We start from the raw sequence: 19,319 nt of genomic DNA on the forward strand, positions 1-19,319 counted from the left end.
ATACTCCCCCAAAGACTCTCAGTCTCTAACTGATGTTGATGATTTTGGTGTGTGTTTTTTTGTCCCACAGACCCGCGAGGTCTCCTATGGACGTTAATATATCTTCTTCCTCTTCTCTCTCTCTCTCAAAATGTCATGATAGCGTGCATTCCACAGCGTACATCCAAGGGATTCGTGTTGGCATGCTTCCAAAAAAACAGTGCATCTGTTCACAGATAACTCATTCCACAAACACAAAGATCCTGCCGGCAATCATTTCTACAATTCACAAAACTTAAGAGCTCCTATCCTTTTTTAGATAAAACTAAAAATCCATGCCAAAACAAAGCAAGCACCTAGACATAGCTCAGAGAATAAGGCAGCCCCATATCCCATAATGCATGTTTTTCAAAGACATGAACTGACAATCCCCCCTCCCCCCCCCCCCAAAAAAAGACAACGCGGAGGTCAGGAATAATAGAGATTACTGCGAGGGTTGCAGGAGTGGGAAGCTCTCGCATTATGGCTTCACATGCTTCTGCAGCATCATTGTCTTCTGAACCTAAATAACCCTTTGGCTGACCACTACCCCGATACTCGTTGTCAGAGGTGGCTATCTTGATACCCTCCTGAAACATGCATCACAAGTATTAAAATTGGCCAAATGTGCAACATTCTATTGCAATTTCATGCATCTCCCTCACGTTCCTTTTGAGTTCTTCAGATACCCTTCTTGTTAAGAAAAATTAACCACAGAAAGACTCTGGTACAATAGTGAAGCTGCATAAATCCCTGAAACAAAACAGGTTGCCCTCTCAAGTAGGGCTTGACATACTTGACAAAGTTTGACATCTAAACTCTTTACTAGGAACAACGTAGCAGGGTATGGCAAATCTTCCAATTTTTCAAGCAAAAACTCAGAATCAAAGTTTGCAAGAGAAGTGTCTGCATGACTGCATGACTGCTACTGTAGAAAATTTCCACCTGCTGCTCAACAGAAATACGAGGTTCATTCAGAAGCCAGGTAAGATTTCTACCAAACTCTAAAACTGCCTTCAATAATTGACAGGAGCTTGCAAATCAAGAGGCTCCAAACCACAAGGCTATTCAAATTTGCCAAGCTAGATCACACTGCATGGTAGCCTCTTCCAGTACCAGTATATCGTTAGCTATAGTCAGACTTGCCATCTCACCAATGACTATAGGGTAATACTTCCTCATAAATGGCCACACAAAAGATCATTTGGTCACCATGCCAGCATCCAACCAGTAACAAAACATGGGCACATCAAGCTCCAAGATTTCGAAAACCCTGATTTAGACTTGCAAGACGTGCTAAGTGGAGAGCACAGGCACTCAGAACTGCCTTTCACAACTCCAGGTTTTTAAGGACAGTCTTACCGTGCCCATGACTACAGGTTACCGTCCAACCAGTAAGCCCTCTTTTGGCAAAATGCATGCAAGTGGACAATTATTTCATCTCCTAAAATGTTTTGTGCTGCCCTGTGATATCATGGTAATCCAATGTGAATTCACCTCAAGGCACTACCCCGGATACACATGATGTACCCATAGAAGGTCTCCCCTCTTTGTTACATCCATTTGGGCCAGAACACTTCCCCAAGATCTCCTTTAATCCACAGTAAAGAAAATCTCTCCAACAAGCCAAAGCCCCTAACACAGATCGAAGGCTGTCAACCAAAGAAATCCTCTGTGACAATTATCTCCTTCCACTAAGCCTACCATCATGAGAGCTCCAGCGAGAGCTCATGAGAAATTTCAAGACTCCAAGTTTGTGTAGCCAAGATTCACAATCATCACGAAGTGAGCCACATACCCTACAATCCTCAATTCCCTCACAGTACCTTTTCATCCCCATTCAAGGGGGATTATGAGATGAATAGCTTGCACCATGCTATTAGAACCCACCCTTAGACTCATTTATAAGTGAAATGCCATTCTGCCTATGATGCACGTAACCTGTGTGACAGCGAATCCACCCCTAGTAAGGCCCTCTCTATAGAGCTCTACCTTGGAAAACATCAAATCCAACTACATAGAAGGAAGAAGCTTGAAAGACATTTCCCAGTGCATTAGAGAAGCATCGGAAAGATCTTTAAAGCTCCGAAATAAGGCCCGAACAAGGAATAATACGATCGAATATCTAAAAAGGAAATGAAGAAAACGTTTCATCACAGTATGCCCTTTTCCAAACCCCCACTCCCTATTTGAATTGTTCCACCCATTAAAATTCACTATCTATTCTGCTAGCAGAGACAATCATGCTATTATTGCAAGGGAAAACCCTGTTCCAGCATATTCATTACCATGTTACAAGGGGAAGATTTATTGCCTTGGTGCCCAAGTACAAAAGGGTCATTATCAGCCCTAGAGAAGCATCTAGAAACTTTGAAATCTCCCAACACAATGTCATGGCATGGTTCTCCTAGGACCAAAGTTTTGGAAATCTTTAATAATCCTAACCACCCCATGGTTGGCTCAATAAATTGATTTGACTCAACACCATCATGTTGGAAAACTTCTCTTGCTTGATTTTGCAAGCCATTTAGTTAAGATATCTGCCATTGCTCCTTAGTCAAGCAATATACCAGCTCTCTTTGTTGCTCAAAGTCTTTCTCTTTCTTTTTTTCTAAAGAAAAGACTTCTGTTAACTATGAAAGAAACTCCAAGAGTAAAGCTCATTGGAAAAAATACATCATGCATGAGAAGACAAGCACCCTAAGAGGGCAAAATCATGCTCACACAAGAGAGCTAGAAAAAGTCCAAGGTTGAGGCTCAAAGTGCAGCCTCAACCCTATGGAGGACTCCGAGAAAAATGAGGAGCCACTCCACTCCTAAGGAAAATAGTTCTCTTGGCAGATGCAACCATGACAACCTTGTGGCGGGCTCCGAGAAAAATGAAGAGCCACTCGACTCCCTAAGAAAAGCAGTCCTCCGGCGGCCAGCCAGAAGCAGCTAGTGAAGACCACTGCATGCTCACCCAAATGGCCTTCAAAGTGTGTACAGTATCTGTCCAAATACTGGCCAATTCTGTGAAGGGTGAATCTAGGAACCATCCAAAGCCTCTGTGCATCCAAATCTCCACATATGCCACGTGGAAATGGTGCCAATATCTTCCAAGGAGTATCCACCAAGGCATGTGGAGATTTGTAAGGAGTGTAAGATTTGGGGAGAGAGAGAGAGAGAGCAAGAGAGTGAGCTGAGAGCTGAAATCTTTAGAGCTTAGTTGCAATAGAAGAGTGTGAGAGTACAACTGAAAGAGTGAGAGATAAGGTTTCGTCCTAGTAACAAAACCTTAGTAGTCACTAACCATAGTTAGTGGACTAACTGCGATTAGGGGGAAAAACCTCTTAAAGAGAGAAAAGTGCCCCTAACTAGCTTATTAAGTTACATTGGTCACTCCTGAATTATATCTATAGTTCTAACACCAGTCACCAAACGGATATAAGTTCAAGGCACTGCAAAATGCCTCAAACTTTTCACGTGGAAGTGCTTTGGTGAAAATATCTACAACATTGTCATGTGTGCACACAAAGATCATACTGATCTCTCCTGCATGCAACTTCTCTCTGACGTAGTGATAGTGAACCTCAATGTGCTTCGTGCGAGCATGAAACACTGGATTCTTTGCCACTGCAATGGCACTCTGACTATCAGTGAGAATTGGAGAAGGACCCTCCAATGACAGATGAAGATCAGCAAATAGACGACGCAACCAGACACATTCAACTGTTGCTGTGAAAGCTGCCCTGTACTCAGCTTCACATGATGAGGTAGCCACTGTAGATTGTTTCTTGCTCATCCAAGAAATGCAAGCTTTACCCAAAAAGAAACAATTGCCACTAGTGGGCTGCCTAGTGTCATAATCACCAGCCCAATCTGAATCACTGTAGGCATGCATCTGCTAGTCACCCCCCCTGGGAAATAACAAGCCAAAAGACTTCGTGCCCTGCAAATAACGGAAGATGCGCTTAACTACCTGCCAATGCATAGTTTTTGGGCTGTGCATATACCTGCTCACCTGAGATACTGCAAACTGAATATCAGGTCTAGTGTTGCAGAGATAGATGAGGCATCCAACAGCCTGACTATAAAATGTGGCATCAACTGATTCTCCTACATCATGCATTGTGAGTTTCAGCCCCGGCTCCATGGGAGTGGCTATGGGCTTACAATCATGCATGTTGAATCTGCCCAAGAGTTTCTGCACATACTTGGACTGAGACATAACAGTGCCACGTCTCTCTTGAGAGAACTGGATCCCCAAACCCCAAATCTGACATGTCAAAGTTGGTCAAATCAGCTTTGAAATCTGCAATATTATCTTCATTGGACCCTGTGAGCAGTAAGTCATTGACATAAAGAATGATGACTAAAATTTCCCCCCCATCCTTCTTGATGTAGAGGGTGCTCTCAATAGGACTATTATGCAGCCCCTTGCTGGTCAAAAAGGCATGAATCTTAGCATATCATGCACGAGGGGCCTGTTTCAGCCCATACAAAGCTTTGTTTAGCTTGCATACCTGAAGTGCATTTGCTGTAATTTCAAAGCCTGGAGGTTGTTTGACATAAACCTCTTCCAACAAGTCTCCGTTTAGGAAGGCTGTTTTAATGTCCAACTGATGAACATTCCACTCAAAATGTGCAGCCATTGCAATAACATATCGGATGGTGGTCATCCGGGATGTAGGAGCAAAAGTCTCCTCATAATATATGCCCTTTTTCTGAGCATAGCCTTTAGCAACCAGCCTTGCCTTGTATCTGTCAATGGAGCCATCCGGCTTCCGTTTTACCTTGAAAACCCATCGTGTACCAATGGCATGTTTACCTGGTGGCAAGTCTACGACATCCCAGTCTGATTTTTCTTAATGGACTGCAACTCATCGTGCATGGCATTCATCCAATGCACATTGTCCTTTGCTTCTTCGAATGTTGCAGGCTCCTCCTCATCGAGAAGAGTACCTGCATATGCTGATTCCACTGAATTAGCACCTTCCATGTGCCTTACTGCACTGCGAGTCTTGCCAGGTAATGGAGCATCAATCTTACTCTCCCTGAGAGTTTGTAACAGCCAGTTTGGGACGTTTTTTGCTGCATATATGTCTGCAATTTCTTGCTGAACTATTTGTTCCACTATCTGTGGAGGTGGCAAGACATCCTGTGTCTGAACTGGAGCATCGGGAGGTGACTGTAAATTCTGATTTGCATCAGAAATATCAGCAGGGGAACCCAAGGCAATGGGTAGCAACCCCTCAAAAACATCCTCTGAAGAAGAAGGCATATGAAATTCAGCCTGAGTGTGAGCTGAATGTTCTGCAAATATCACATCTCTACTGACAATGATCTTGCGTGTAGCAAGATTGTAGAGATGGTACCCCTTGCTTTCAACACTGGACCCAACAAATATGCACTTAATTGCCTTATCTAACAACTTATGCCGAAATTCAACTGGCACATGAGCATATGTAAGGCATCCAAAGACTCGGAAATGATCCACTGAAGGCTTTCTCCCATTCCAGACTTCATAGGGAGTTTTTGTTTTCAAAGCCTTAGTGGGAGCCCGATTTAAGATGTAGTTTGCACACATTAGACCTTCAAGCCAGAATTTGTGAGGCATGTGTTTGCTTTTCAGCATACATCTGTCCATCTCCATAAGAGTTCTATTTTTCCTCTCAGCTTTGCCATTTTGCTGAGGGGTCAGCCTCACTGTGAGCTGATGCACAATACCCTTGCCTTTCAGAAAAGCATCAAAATCTGCAGACAAGTATTCCCCACCTCTATCTGTGCGCAATGTCTGTATCTTGAGTCCAGTTTCATTTTCAACCATGGCTGAAAAGTGTTTAAACACCATGAACACTTCCGATTTGCGCTTCAGTCCAAAGACCCGAGTAAAATTGGAGTAATCATGAATAAAAGTAGAGATGATTACCCAATGATGGAGTCCTCATGGGACCACAGACATCACTGTGTATAAGCTGTAATTTCCGGACAGCTTTAACTGAACCATCCTTTTTTAAGGGGAATCTGTGCATCTTGCCTAAAATGCACCCTTCACAGGCATGTGGAGGAGGTATCTCAAGAGGTGGCAATGCATCAACCATAGAGTGCTTCTGAAGTGTCATCAAGCTGTTGTAATGCATGTGGCCATATCTGGCATGCCATAACTCTGCATTCTGCATGGCAGCAGTAGGAGTAGAAACTGCAAGAGCATGGGCTGCTCTTTTCTCAAAAAGATCAAGCTGAAAAAGCCCACGCAGCAGAGTACCAGATAATCTCAAGGCATAATCATTTTCTCTGTCCCGGACAGCACATTTGTCATCCTCAAAGATGATCTGAAATCTAGCCCTGTTAAGAGTGGACACTGAAAGGAGATTCTTGGTGATACCGGGCACATACAAGACATCTGAAAGTCTGAAAACTGAACCATCAATGGCGGTAAGCTCAACTTCTCCTGTACCACGTACTGAATATGACGAGTTGTTGGCACAAGTGACTTTCTTACCAATGGGAGGTGGATGCAAGGAAGTAAAGAGACACTTTCTTACCAATGCTTTCAAAATACCAAGTATTCAGTGTTTCATTGACACTGAAAGCTGATGCATCCGTGGAAGGATCATAACTGCAAGTCAAAAAGGCATATGTATCATATACCTAGATGAATCCAGGAAACATTCCCAAACTCATTCTTTAAAAATACAACATAGTGCAGTTTCAATCTCATGATAGTCACTCACAAGGTTGAAAACCATAAACTCCATCATGCATAGCAGGGACTAGCTACTATGACATCCCCACTGACGTCATCAGCGCCCAACAGTGGGTGTAGACCATAGTATAAAAATATGCTCTCACACATACAAATCCACACACCCACACATACTTGAGCATCCATTTATACAAAGTCTTCGTACTGAGTTTCTGTCGGCACTCCGGAGGTGAAGGGCAGACTCAGCCATGATGAAGGCATATGTATCATCATTACAAGTGGCTGTACTATCCCGAGCATCTAGAACAGCCAGCCTAGAATCTGAAATGCAAGATAAAAGGCATAATCCTGTCCAACAAAGTTGGCTGCAGCATCCCCATTGTCAAATGCATGAGGAGCTGAATCTGAAACAGCCATACCGGAGCTGTTTTTCTTCTCTTTTGCAAGCCTTTTCCTGCATTCTGCAATGTGATGACCTGGCTTTTTGTAGTAATGACAAAAACCCTTCTTCTTGGGCTTACTTGCATCATTTTTAGCCTTTTGTGAAGGCTGTCCTGACCCACTGGAAGGCTGATTTATTGATGTCTTAGCCTGTCCCTTTATTTTTGACTTGTGAACTTTGAGAGCGTAGCTTGTTCACCTGCACGTGAAGCCAAGTTTTTCCTGGTCTGCTCTTCCTGAAGCAGAAGTGCTATCAACTCATGAAAAGTGAGAGGATTTGCACCCCCCCTCAATGATAAGTTTAGCGAGGTATGAAAGCTGAGATAAGACTCAGGAAGAGAATTCAGAGTGGTGGTAATCATCTCTGAATCAGGAATAATCTCATCAATGTTCAATAATTGCTCTCTGAGATCCTGTAGCTTTGTGAGGTGGACTGACATGGAGTCACCCTCTACCATATGTGTATTACTTAACTCTCTTTTCATTCCGGGCTGCATACATGCTTTCTAAGATATCCCACGCTGCCTTCGAGGTCTTACACGACCGGATATGCGGAATGATAAATCTTTTCACTGAAAGAGAGATGCATGACAAAGCTAAGGCATCCCGTGAATCCCATCTCTTCTGCTCTGGAGTAGTGGCTATAGCTGCACCAACAACTTGTCCTACAGCTGTACCCTGTGCACGACCTCTTCCACCTCCTTGCTGGGGAGGGGTATTAGGTGCCATACCTGCTGGTCGGATCTCATCCCTATTCACATAATCCCATAAATTGCGAGAAATCAGAATATTGCGTACCATAAAACTCCATAGGGAGTAGTTGGTACCGTCCAACTTGTCTTCCTGTGAAAGACCACCGAACGGGAAATCATTCTGATTTTGCTGGGCCATATCTGAGAAAGAGTTTTTAGCAGATACAAAACTGAATTCCCTTACTGGGAATGAAATGCACAACTCCCAAAAAACACAGCCAAGCACTGGCTGTAAATGCAACTCAGATTTCTGCACTTGCACTGTCAGAAATCTGCCCAAGCATCAAAAACTCTCTAGAATCTGCCAAAAGTGCTGCAAAACACTTCAAGAAAGGCAGTATGAACTGAAATCTCCAAAATTACTCTCCCAACACAAAAGCCCCAAAATAGGCCTGAAATTGCAACCAGAAAGCGGCAAATTGATCAAAAGCCCCAAATGTTGCAAGAATTGCGCTCTATCTGCAAAAGCCCCAAATTTCACTACGAAATTGCAGTGTAATCACAAAATCCCCAAATTTCTGCAAGAAATTATACTGCAAAACTGAAAGCCCCAAATTTCGAGCTTGAAATTGCAACCAGAAAGGGGCAAAAGCACAGAAAGCCCCAAATTTTGCAATTTCAGCAGAAAGCCCCAAATTTTTGGGCTAAACCTCTGAATCTGCCTGCAATGTCTGCTTCACAAGAAACTATGAATCCGAAAATACCCAAATGACTGCAAAAGACTACAAATGTCTGCACAAATAACACCAGATCTGCTGGTACGATGAGTACCGATGAGCAGGTACAGTTATACGATAGAGTACGGATGAGCAGGTACAGATCTGCCACACGTGCAGATGAGCTTGTACTGATGTACGGACGAGCAGATCGCGGATGTACGGTGACGTACATGTGTACGACGAACTGTGCGGAAGCAGGTACGACGACCTGTTGTACGGGGTGTAAGCGCATGTACGGCAACAATAGGTACACGCTGGTACGACAGGTACGACAATGAATCGTATGGTCACAGGTACAGACGGCGAATCGTACGGTCGGAGGTACGAACGGCGAATCATACGATCGCATGTACGGACGGTGAGATTGCAGGTGTGCTGGTATGGGCGTCAACGCAGGTGCGTACGTGCTGGAGTAGCAGGTCCGTATGAACCTATACGGAATGTACGGCACTGTACGGGATGACGAGCTACAGCAGATAGAAGGTACGGCCAGCAAAGGGAGCTCGCGAGAGCTAGAGTCCGGGAGCAGGGAGCAGGTCCCAAGAGCACGATCTGCTCTGATACCAAATCTAAGATTTGGGGAGAGAGAGAGAGCAAGAGAGTGAGCTGAGAGCTGAAAGCTTGAGAGCTTAGTTGCAATAGAAGAGTGTGAGAGTACAACTGAAAGAGTGAGAGATAAGGTTTTGTCCTAGTGACAAAACCTTAGTAGTCACTAACCATAGTTAGTGGACTTACTGCGGTGAGGGGGAAAAACCTCTTAAAGAGGGAAAAGTGCCCCTAACTAGCTTATTAAGTTACATTGGTCACTGCTGAATTATATCTATAATTCTAACAAGGAGAGCCGTGCACCTCACAACGAAAGCATGACTCAACCAAATGCCGTCGAAACGAAAGATCCCAAGAAGAGTCATGTCTCTCATAAAATACATGAGGCCCGAAAGAGAGAGCAGCCATTGAGCCCCTGGTCATGAAGAAGGAAGAAGAATTAAAGGTGCTCATTAGACTAGCAATCCCCTGTCAGATGATCCTCGCTTGTCTGGAGCCCATAAACAATGCTTAATAGACTCTTCAGCAAAGAGGCAACAAGTGCAAGTAGAGGCTGCCCACTCACTCATTGCAATCCCTCCATCGATAGAAAGCAAAAAGAAAAGAGTGATTTTTCTATTCCTGAGGGATTTTTAGAGTCTCTTCCAAAAGGATATTTGCAAATCAGCATAAATCTGAAAATTCTCCCAATGAGGAGCTCTGATGGGCTTCCAACCTCTTCGGCTGAGCTGAAAGTTCCTGGCATTACTATCTTCCCTTGGTCCTTGCATCAATCCACTCCTTGGTCCCTGCATCAATCCACTCCACTCCCAACGGTGCCACTACACATACTTTATGGGGACACTCCATAGAGCCAAATCCTCCATGGACCCAAGGGCATGTGAGTCAGGTTAGGGTCTAGATACCATCCTAAAGCCTAATAACACTAATCCACATGACCTACAACACTAACACACTGAAATGCAACATCCACAAGGACATTATCAGTGGACCTGGACAACCTACCCCCAGAATGGACAGCAAAGACAAAGGCATTTCCGTCTAAATGTTGTAGCCTATGTCCTTAAGTGGGGTACCAGACGTTATAAATGTTGGAGATATCATAAAGTGGGATACCTCACGTCATAAATGTTGTAGCCTATGTCATAAATTGGGATACCTGAGTGTGTGTTAATGTGATGTGTTGGTGTATAGTACTAGGACATCTTGTACTAGTTCATGCGTGAGTCATGTGCGAGTGCCAATGTGTCGTCACTATGGGACTTATCCCATATGCACAGCCTATGACCTAAAGTGGGATACCTGACGTCATAAATGTTGGAGATATCATAAAGTGGGATACTTGATGTCATAAATGTTGTAGCCTATGTCATAAAGTGGGATACCTGAGGGTGTGTTGATGTGATGTGTTGGTGGATAGTACTACGAGATCTTGTACTAGTTCATGCATGAGTCATGTGGAGTGCCAACGTGTCATCACTATGGGACTTATCCCATATGCACTTGGTGCAAGTGTGTGAGTGTGTAGCCTAAATAAGGCTTGTACTTCACTTGTCTCATTTAGTGATGATGAATGAATGAAAGCCTTCATGGATTCTACATTTGTGTACCACTTCTTCACTTCCCTGCCTCTCTCTCTGTCTCACTTGCATCATGTTTCTAATATGGTCAGAGCACGACAACCCTACCAAAGGTGCCTTGCCACACCATCATCCCTAACCCTAACCCTAACCCTAACCCTAATTCTGCTCAAGCTCTTCTCCCCTCAGCCACCTTAGTTCTGCACTCATTTCTACCTCTCCTTGCAGCTCTTTTGCATTCATTCCTACTCAGCTAGGGACTCTCCACAGCCTACCTTCATAGCCGCCATCATTCGAGATCTCTTGGAGCTATGCCTAGCCTCTGGGATAGCTGGTCAGTGCATCTTCTCCCTCCTTGCTTGCTGGTCGGTACCTTGCAGCCACAAGCGCCTGCACGTGTGAAGAATTCTATCGCCAAAATCAGGGTTTCAAGTGCTTCTGTTGCATAGCCAACCCACCAGTGAGGATTGGTTGCAGATTTTCGAGGCTTTTTCGACCTAGTTTGGAGCTGCTATAGCGTTTTCGACTCATTTCAGGGTTGCTGTTGCAGAACCGCCTACAGCAAAGGAACTTTCGAGGTGTCTCTGGCCTTTCAGCACATCAAAATCAATCGATTTTCTACGTGGTGACTTGCTGCAATATTTCGATCTGTTCAAAGGAGCCATCTTCCATGTGGACAGCCCGCTCTCTGCACTTTGGAGCACCCTGCTGAGCCGTTTTAAGGATTTCGGAGGATTGCAGATCTGCTACAGCACTGGAAGTGCTTTCCATGCCCACAATTGCTCTTCCCTTGGTGCATTCTTGCATTTCAAGGTATCTACTTGCTGTTTTTTGACTTGGATTCACTACTAGACACCTATATCTGCCCTTTTGCACACAAGGAGTTGGCTGTTGTGTGTTTTGAAACCTGAGACCAGCCCATTCCTTTCCTGGTTCTTCATCTCAGCTTGCTGTCTGCCTTAATCAAGGTCTTAGCCACCATGACTTCATTGTCTTCCAGTTCTCTGCTCGTGGAGAAGTTCAAGTGGGAAGGTTTTCCCACATGGCAAACCAAGATGCAGCTGCTCCTTATGCATGAAGGTGTTTGGGATGTTGTTGAGGATGACAAAGTTGAATTATTTGATCAGCAACAACACAAGCTTTGGAAGCAACAGAATGCAAAGGCCATTTCCCTCATTGGTCTTTGCTTGGCCGACTTTCTCATCCATCACGTGGACTTCAAGTCAAAAGCTAAGGAGATTTAGGATCGCCTTGAGGCATTGATTGGTAATAAAATCACCAACTCCAAAGTATTTTTGAGAAAAGCCAACCTGATGATCAAGATAAGATGGCTGTCCTAATGAAGAGTATGAATGGGATATCCCGCTTTGAGCAAACTCTTGAAGTAGTTCGCCTTGCCACTACCACATTTGATGATATGGTGGTACTACTCATTGACAAGGACAGTCATAATAAGTAAGCCCCTCTTGCCTCTCCTAGTGATCAAGCATTTGCTTCCACAAGCAAACGGGAAGACCAACAAGAACATTATTTGCAGGTTTTGCAAGAGGAAAGGACATATTGAAGCTCATTGCTTCAAGAAAAAGGAACAAGAACAAGAGAAGCTGAAACCGACCTTCAATAACTAAAAGGGCAGTGATCTTCTTCTACTCAGTCATAAACTTCATAAATAGCCACAATGCAAGCTTCAGTCACTTCAACCACTTAGCACAACTTAGAAACAAACTTCAACAACAACAAAGGTGAGGCTAGAATGCCCCTACTCAATCAAAATAGTACATAGTGCACCCACTGGTCCCAAATGCCTTGTCACCCCTAACAGTGTTTATTTAATGCTTTTGAATGGATATGCTTTACAACAAGGGTTCAACCCTGCACCGTTCCTCTCTGAAAATCCTCTAACTGTCTTCAAGGCATCTAATCCAATTGCACCACTAGAATTCCCACTGGCAAGGCATACTCAAGCATCCACCTCTGATCTGACCCAATTGAATATGCATTCAAGCATCCAAACCACTGGCAAACTGAGCTCAAGGCGCATGCATCCACAGTCCTTAGGCCTACCACAAGAAAACCCTTGCCTCTGGGTGCTTGCTAGAACCTATAGGAATCCTGAAAGGACTGCAAAGAACACGCATGCAACGCAAAAACCTGCAAAGCAAGAAGAAACAAAGAATAAATGAACCTGAAACCAATTCTCGCTGTCCGTGGCAAAGGGGCGAGCTCCTTCCCCGCACCTATCCTCTGTCCAAGCTCCCCGCAAGGTGCAAGAGGCTTCCAACTATCGGGAGAAGAGAGAAAATGAAAGTAGAGAGCAGAGAGTGAAAAAGAAAAAGATGTAGAGAAAAGACGGTCCACAACTCTGCCCCGAAATGACTGCCTTGGGATCTGTGCCTGGGTCCTCCTAAGAGAGCATGCCAAAAGCAACAGGGAAAGTTCCTCCTACAGCCTGCACTGGTCCAGAACAGCTCCAAAAGCCACAACGCAGCCAGAAAAAAGTGAAGAAAGGTCCAGAACAGCAAAAGACAACCGTGGCCACCTGCTGGAGGCAGCCGTACAATTCCGTACGGATTCCTTACAACCATACAAAATTTTCCAGAAAGTTGAAAAGCACTTCAAGCAGTTCCTAGAAGCACATACTAGCCTTGGAACAGCTGAACAAGCTTAAAACAGCTATCCAAACCTCTAGCACAATAACTCTCACTGAACCTCGATAGTTTTGAAATAGTGCATCTCTTATATTCTATTCTATAAGTCAATGTTCCCTTAAGATATCTAAGAATCCTCTTCGTTGCCTTCCAATGGCTTTCTTTCAAATCAAGCATATCTTGGCACACTACACTTACTGAAAAATCTATGTGCGATTTGGTGGTGGTCAAATACATCAGGCTTTCAATCAATTGCCTATATAAAGTTCCATCTACTCCTGTATTCATTTAAAAATTTATTAATTGACAATCCTTCATTCTAAATCTTTTGAAAGTTCCATTTGCTTATTTAATTCTGGATATGAATGCCTTGTCATTGTCTCTCCAATCTTCAATACTCAAAGAGTAGTACATATATCCAAGATCTTTCATATCAAAGGCTTTGTTCATATCCTTTGAGTATGATCTATTAGTTCCTCATTATTCTCAGTGATGACCATGTTGTCAGAGTTAAGACAATGTAAACTACATTATCTTTGCCATCATGCTTTATAGATTCCCTTCTCTTTACTAAATTCATTAAATTATGTAGCCTTATATTCAATCTCTTTAGTTGCTCTAAGAGCCTTTACATGTTTGCCAATTTAAAACCAAACCATGGCAACAAACTCCTTGAAGCATTTAAGGGTTTCAATTTTTTATTTTGAAAATACACCCATGTCTTCCTTGAATAGTCATCTTGTTTCAATTTTTTATTTTGAAAATACATCCATGTCTTCCTTGAATAGTCATCTTTGAATATCCAAAAGTATACTTCACCTCCTGCGGATCTAGCATTCAATGGACCACAAAGGTCTATATGTATTAGTTTAAAAATGCCAATTGTCCTAGAACCTTGCTTTGGGAATTTTTCACAATTATAGGCCACTTACAAAACTTGCCATATTCATAAAAACAAGGTTTAGATATCTCTAGATGAATCGGAACATGCCCAGGTCATCCTTTAAAAATACAACAAATAGTGCAGTTTCAATCTCATGATGTAACACGTTACAAGATTGAAAACCATAAACTCTATCATGCATAGTAAGGACTAGCTACTATGACATCCCCACCGATGTCATCAGCGCACAACAGTAGTGTAGACCAGAGTGTCAACAAATGCTCTCTTTCTTTCTTTCTCACACATACATATCCACACACACCCCCACACACTTGAGCATCCATTTATACAGAAGTCTTCATACCAAGTTTTGGTCGGCACTCCCGAGGTGAGGGCAAACTCATTCTTTATCACCGTGACAAAGGCTAGCACTATAGGAGAAAGCTAATCGAAAGTACTCCACATTCTCTTCATTCAAGCTACAAGTACTTGTGAAGACTATAGTATTTCTCTCCCAAACAAGGCTTTACATACTCGGATGACCACACCTTTCATGCCACGGAACTTCTTTCATGTTCAATTTCGAAGCTGCAGCCTTTAAAATATCTCAATTTGTACAAGCCTTTTCCTCAACTTCTTTGGCTACAATCTTAAAATCATCAACCTTGTCTCTAATGAGGCCAACAATCTTATCAATTTCAACCTTCTTGTTTTGTTTAGTAATGGCACTAGTAAACAAAAGATTGTTCTTAAGGCCTAGAAGGCAAAAGACATTATGTGCATTCCATATGTCTTTGCACTTCTATTGGTTTGATAAAGTGATAAGTCTACTAGCTCAACATGATTACCATCTATATTCCCTTTCTCAAGAAGAGAACCACTCTTCATGAGAATTGAAATGGCTAGAAGCTCACGAGTAAATGACCATGATTCATCAACATGACCAGCTCTAATACCGATAAAGCTTCATCAGTACTAGAAATCTTAGGTGTTCTGCAATGTTTGCAATCTTTATTGTTTGATTTATGCTCTCTCTAGCCATCTCTTCCTTATTTCTTTACAACATGTTAAGGCAAAACAACCACGTTTCCCACAATAATATCAAGGACCCTTTTTCTTAGGCTCCTTGTGATCATGATTCTCATTGTCACTATGTTAAACTTGGACTAAATCGGAGCTTTGACACTTGCGTGCTATTCTTAGCCATTAAGACTATATCATCCCGGCTTTTCAGTTTCTTGCTCTTTTGGTTTTCTCACTAGCAATCAAGAAACTATGATAGTATAGGGACTTTTCTCCGTATGAAAATGTGGTAACAAAATTGTCCCTCAAGTCGAATAGATTAGTTAACAAGAAGATCTGGCTTATGTTGAACTTGCATCTTCTCACCGTGCATCAACAAACGGTCTATTAAATCTTTCAAGTTTGATTTAGATGGTCATTAACATTCTAACCTTTTTTCAATCTAATCCTGCTAAGTTGTCTTTTGATTACTGATACATTCCATGAGCTAGCATCCTCATACATCATTTGTAGATCTTCCCAGGCTTCTATCAAACTCTCAATGTTCTTGACCATGCGGATGTATTATCTTTCATTAACATATATATGAGAGCATGCGCTTCTTCGCTCCTCTCATCATAATTTGCAATATTTTCTTTTGGTTTTCTCTCATTTCCCACACCTACATCCCATAATCTTCTAGCTTTGAGAATGTTCTCAAGCTTGAATTTTCAGATGTCATAATTAGTTTCATCTAACTTGGTGTTCTTAGGAAGAGGACACTCATTGGTTTGACTCGTTGTGCCTTATATTGTTGGGACAACGAGTAGGAGTATGAATGCACCCCCCCCCCCCCAAAAAAAAAAAGCTTGCATTGATAGAACTCTCATCTTACAGTTGTACTTTAGCAAAAGCGAATTTAACAAATGGAATTAATAACGTTAAGCTGAAATATTTAAACTCCACTAAGATCCATAACACACACACTTTGAAACTTAAGATGAAAGAGATACAGAACACATATAAGGAGCTTAAACTAAAGTTGAACCTTAGGGCAATGTCTTAGATATTGGAGCTAACATTATGGCCTAGGACATCTAGGTACCATGATGGAGCTTAGTGATTGGGGGTAGCAAGTTCTCCTTGCATCCACCGCTATAGTGTGCATGCTATCAAGAAGACCCCCAAGATGTAAGGCTTGGCTTGCACGTATTTTCTAATAGTTCACCGCCCTAATTGTTGGCACTTGCTTCCAAAATGCCTTAGGCAATCAACTAGGATCCTACTAGCCAACTTCTAGGACAATTGGTCTTTATTAGCACCTCACAAATAGCTTGTCTTTCCAATGTATTTGAGCAATTTTGTTGCTGATCCGAGAACTTTGCCGCACCCTTTCTAGATTTCTTTCAGTCAACTTCCAAGCTTATGGGCTGGCTGTTCCAATAGATTCTCAAGATTATTCTACTGTCTCCATGATTCTCGTTGATGTATGCATATGCTCGACATTTCAAGAGCACGTGCTGCTCATCTTCTATCGCCCGTACAAGGGAGATTTTGCATAACCTTTACTCTCTTGGAATCTTGGGCCGCATCCATCTGCCCTTCTCCAATTCTAGATCATGTGAGCGGGTCCTTAGTTTGCATATTAAATGCTTTCTAAATATTAAAATGTTCTCGCCAAGATATATCTGCATTGCATAGCTTGGTATATCAACAGCCTTTATTCCTCATAGCTCCATTCATTCCTCCCCATCTCTATACCGGCCCATGGTCTTAGTTCTCCATTCCTTTGTGTGGTATCTCGTGCGCATGTATGTATCTTTACCACCATCTCTACTATGAGTCTATGATAAAGCATTATTGTTTCTATTATTTTCAATATGAAGAGAGAGAGAGAGAGAGAGAGATGATATGGTATTAAAGTCCATAGGAGACCCTTTAGGATCTATGGGATTGGCGATCACTATCAACGAATAGTGATGCCTTACATCCGGTGAGAGAAAATATTACAAATTGTCATGTATTGAGTACTTGTCGGGCTAGCTTGTGCACTAGACCCAGTACCTTATTGCGATGTTCCAAAATCTCTTTCAAGCATAATAACAAGAGAACGGGAATGTTCCAAAATTTTGGGTGTCGGAACGAGAATGTTCTGGGAAGGGGGAACGGGGGAATGGGAACCGGAACACCACGTCATACATGACACACCATCATATGGCATAAAACTATGTTAGAAAATGAAAGAAACTAACATTTTACAGCTTTAAACTTTATATACAAGCTCTAAAATACCATTTGAAACTTTCAAAGAGCGTTTTTTGACGTTCTGGGGCCATTTCAGTTCTTGCCTACTACCTGGAACGGCATTCCAGACGTTCCGGATGTCGAAACGCCATTCCCCGGTAACTATGCTTTCAAGTAGCTTCCTAGCTTTTTGGCTGGATGCTCCAGCAGATTTTTTAGATCTCCATTGTCCCCATATCCTTCTCTAATGTCTACATAGGCTCTACATCTTAGAAGTACATGCTGCTCATTTTCTCGAGCAGATTTTGCACGTTCTTTCCTCTCTGGGGATCCGGGGTCTTGCCCATCTACCCCTCTCTACTTGGATCATGTCAACTAGTTCTGATTTTGCAGATTAGATGCCTAGAGAGAGAGAGAGAGAGAGAGAGAGAGAGAGATATTAACGTCCGCAAGACGCCTCACGGGCCTAAGGGACAAGTTACAGAATCAAGTAACTCATACATTGTGGGCCGGGGCAAAGGGCTCACTAAGGCCCTTGCTAAGTACTTAAATGCTATACTAGTACAAAATAGCAAAAAAATAGCAAAACAGCATGAGGGTGGCATGAAAATATCAAGTGCTCAGAGCTAGAGTCCCAAGTGCATGAACCGGCTCCACGTATCCATGCTCCATGGTGGCTCTCTGATGAGATGCAAAGAGCTCACGTATCTGCTCTATCGGGCTGTCTCCCGTGGTGGTGGAGGGCGTGGTCTCCTCGATCTCTGGATCCAATGGGCTATGTCAAGGGTGATGCCTCGCCTCGGTCAATCTCCGCTAAGGAGAGCTGAAATAGGTCGAATCTTGATCGTGTGTGCTCTGGTCGCCTGTCGCGTCGTGTACGGTCTCTGTGTCCCTCATCCAGTAGTGTTGTGTCAACTCTCTCATCCAATCCATATCTCTCTCATGTCGACTAGCTCCTCCTCCTCTACCCCAAAGTGCCTTGGAACTGAGTCAAATGCATAGAAATCCGTGACCTGTCTCTGCGCTCGGTCTACCTCACTACCCTGTGGTGCGGCTGTCCCATCTTGCTGCTCTTTGATATGCCGTAGTAGCGTCTCTCTGTGTTGTCGCATCTCCATCAGGTAGAGCCCAATACAGACCTGGTCCTGGAAGTGGATCAGTTGTGAGAATGGGCCAAAGCCGTGCCCCTCTTGAAAAAGGCAGTGGTAGCGCCCTCGGATCTCATAGTAGGCTAGGCAGACACATAGGAAGTGCTCCTCTATCTCGACCACCCGCATCATGCACAACCTGCAAGTCCATTGTTCTCCGGGTATGCCTGCAGCTCTCCCTGCCTCGATCCTCAGCTAATGGGACGATACCCGTATATGTCCGATGGCGATCCGACATACTGAGGTATGATGATAAGCACATCCTCCGATACTCTTAGAAAATGGTCATAGTAGAATAGCAGTACGTAGCCTCTTTCTTGTGTTTGGCTCCTTCAATAGCAGCCCTATGGCAACCAGATGATCAACCGTTGAGTGTTTGGGATGAAACCTTGCTTGGGATGGCTTCTTCACTCCTTGTTCCTCCACCCATGTGCTGATTTTTTGGTCAAGGATAGTGCCATATAACTTTGCCATTAGGCTGCTTGCCATTATTGTCTGATAATTATTTGTGATCATGCTATCTCCCTCCTTATGGATCGGTACAATCCTACTGATCTGCCAATCCAATGGAACCCTTCCTCTAGAGCCATATTTATAAGCCTGGTAAGCATTTTCTTTGTATTTTCGGCTCCCCCTGTTGACATCTCCGC

General features: G+C 43.2%; 1 protein-coding gene across 4 annotated transcripts in view; it reads right to left on the minus strand.

Annotated features, from left to right (window-relative positions):
* The window catches only part of LOC147880904 (uncharacterized), a 206,704-nt gene that overhangs the window by 83,281 nt on the left and 104,104 nt on the right, over positions 1-19,319 (minus strand). For 3 of the 4 annotated variants that reach the window (XM_087370089.1, XM_087370090.1, XM_087370088.1), the window contains one exon: positions 468-608. The exons of the other annotated variant lie outside the window; for it this stretch is intronic. In XM_087370089.1, coding sequence (XP_087226215.1) covers positions 468-608 — 141 coding nt within the window. The remainder of the gene's footprint in view (positions 1-467; positions 609-19,319) is intronic. 4 annotated transcript variants of the gene reach the window in all.

Source organism: Dipteris shenzhenensis, chromosome 31, assembly GCF_047967505.1.
Source record: "Dipteris shenzhenensis isolate YYH24624 ecotype China chromosome 31, Dip_SZ_1.0, whole genome shotgun sequence".
Classification (NCBI taxonomy): Eukaryota; Viridiplantae; Streptophyta; class Polypodiopsida; order Gleicheniales; family Dipteridaceae; genus Dipteris; species Dipteris shenzhenensis.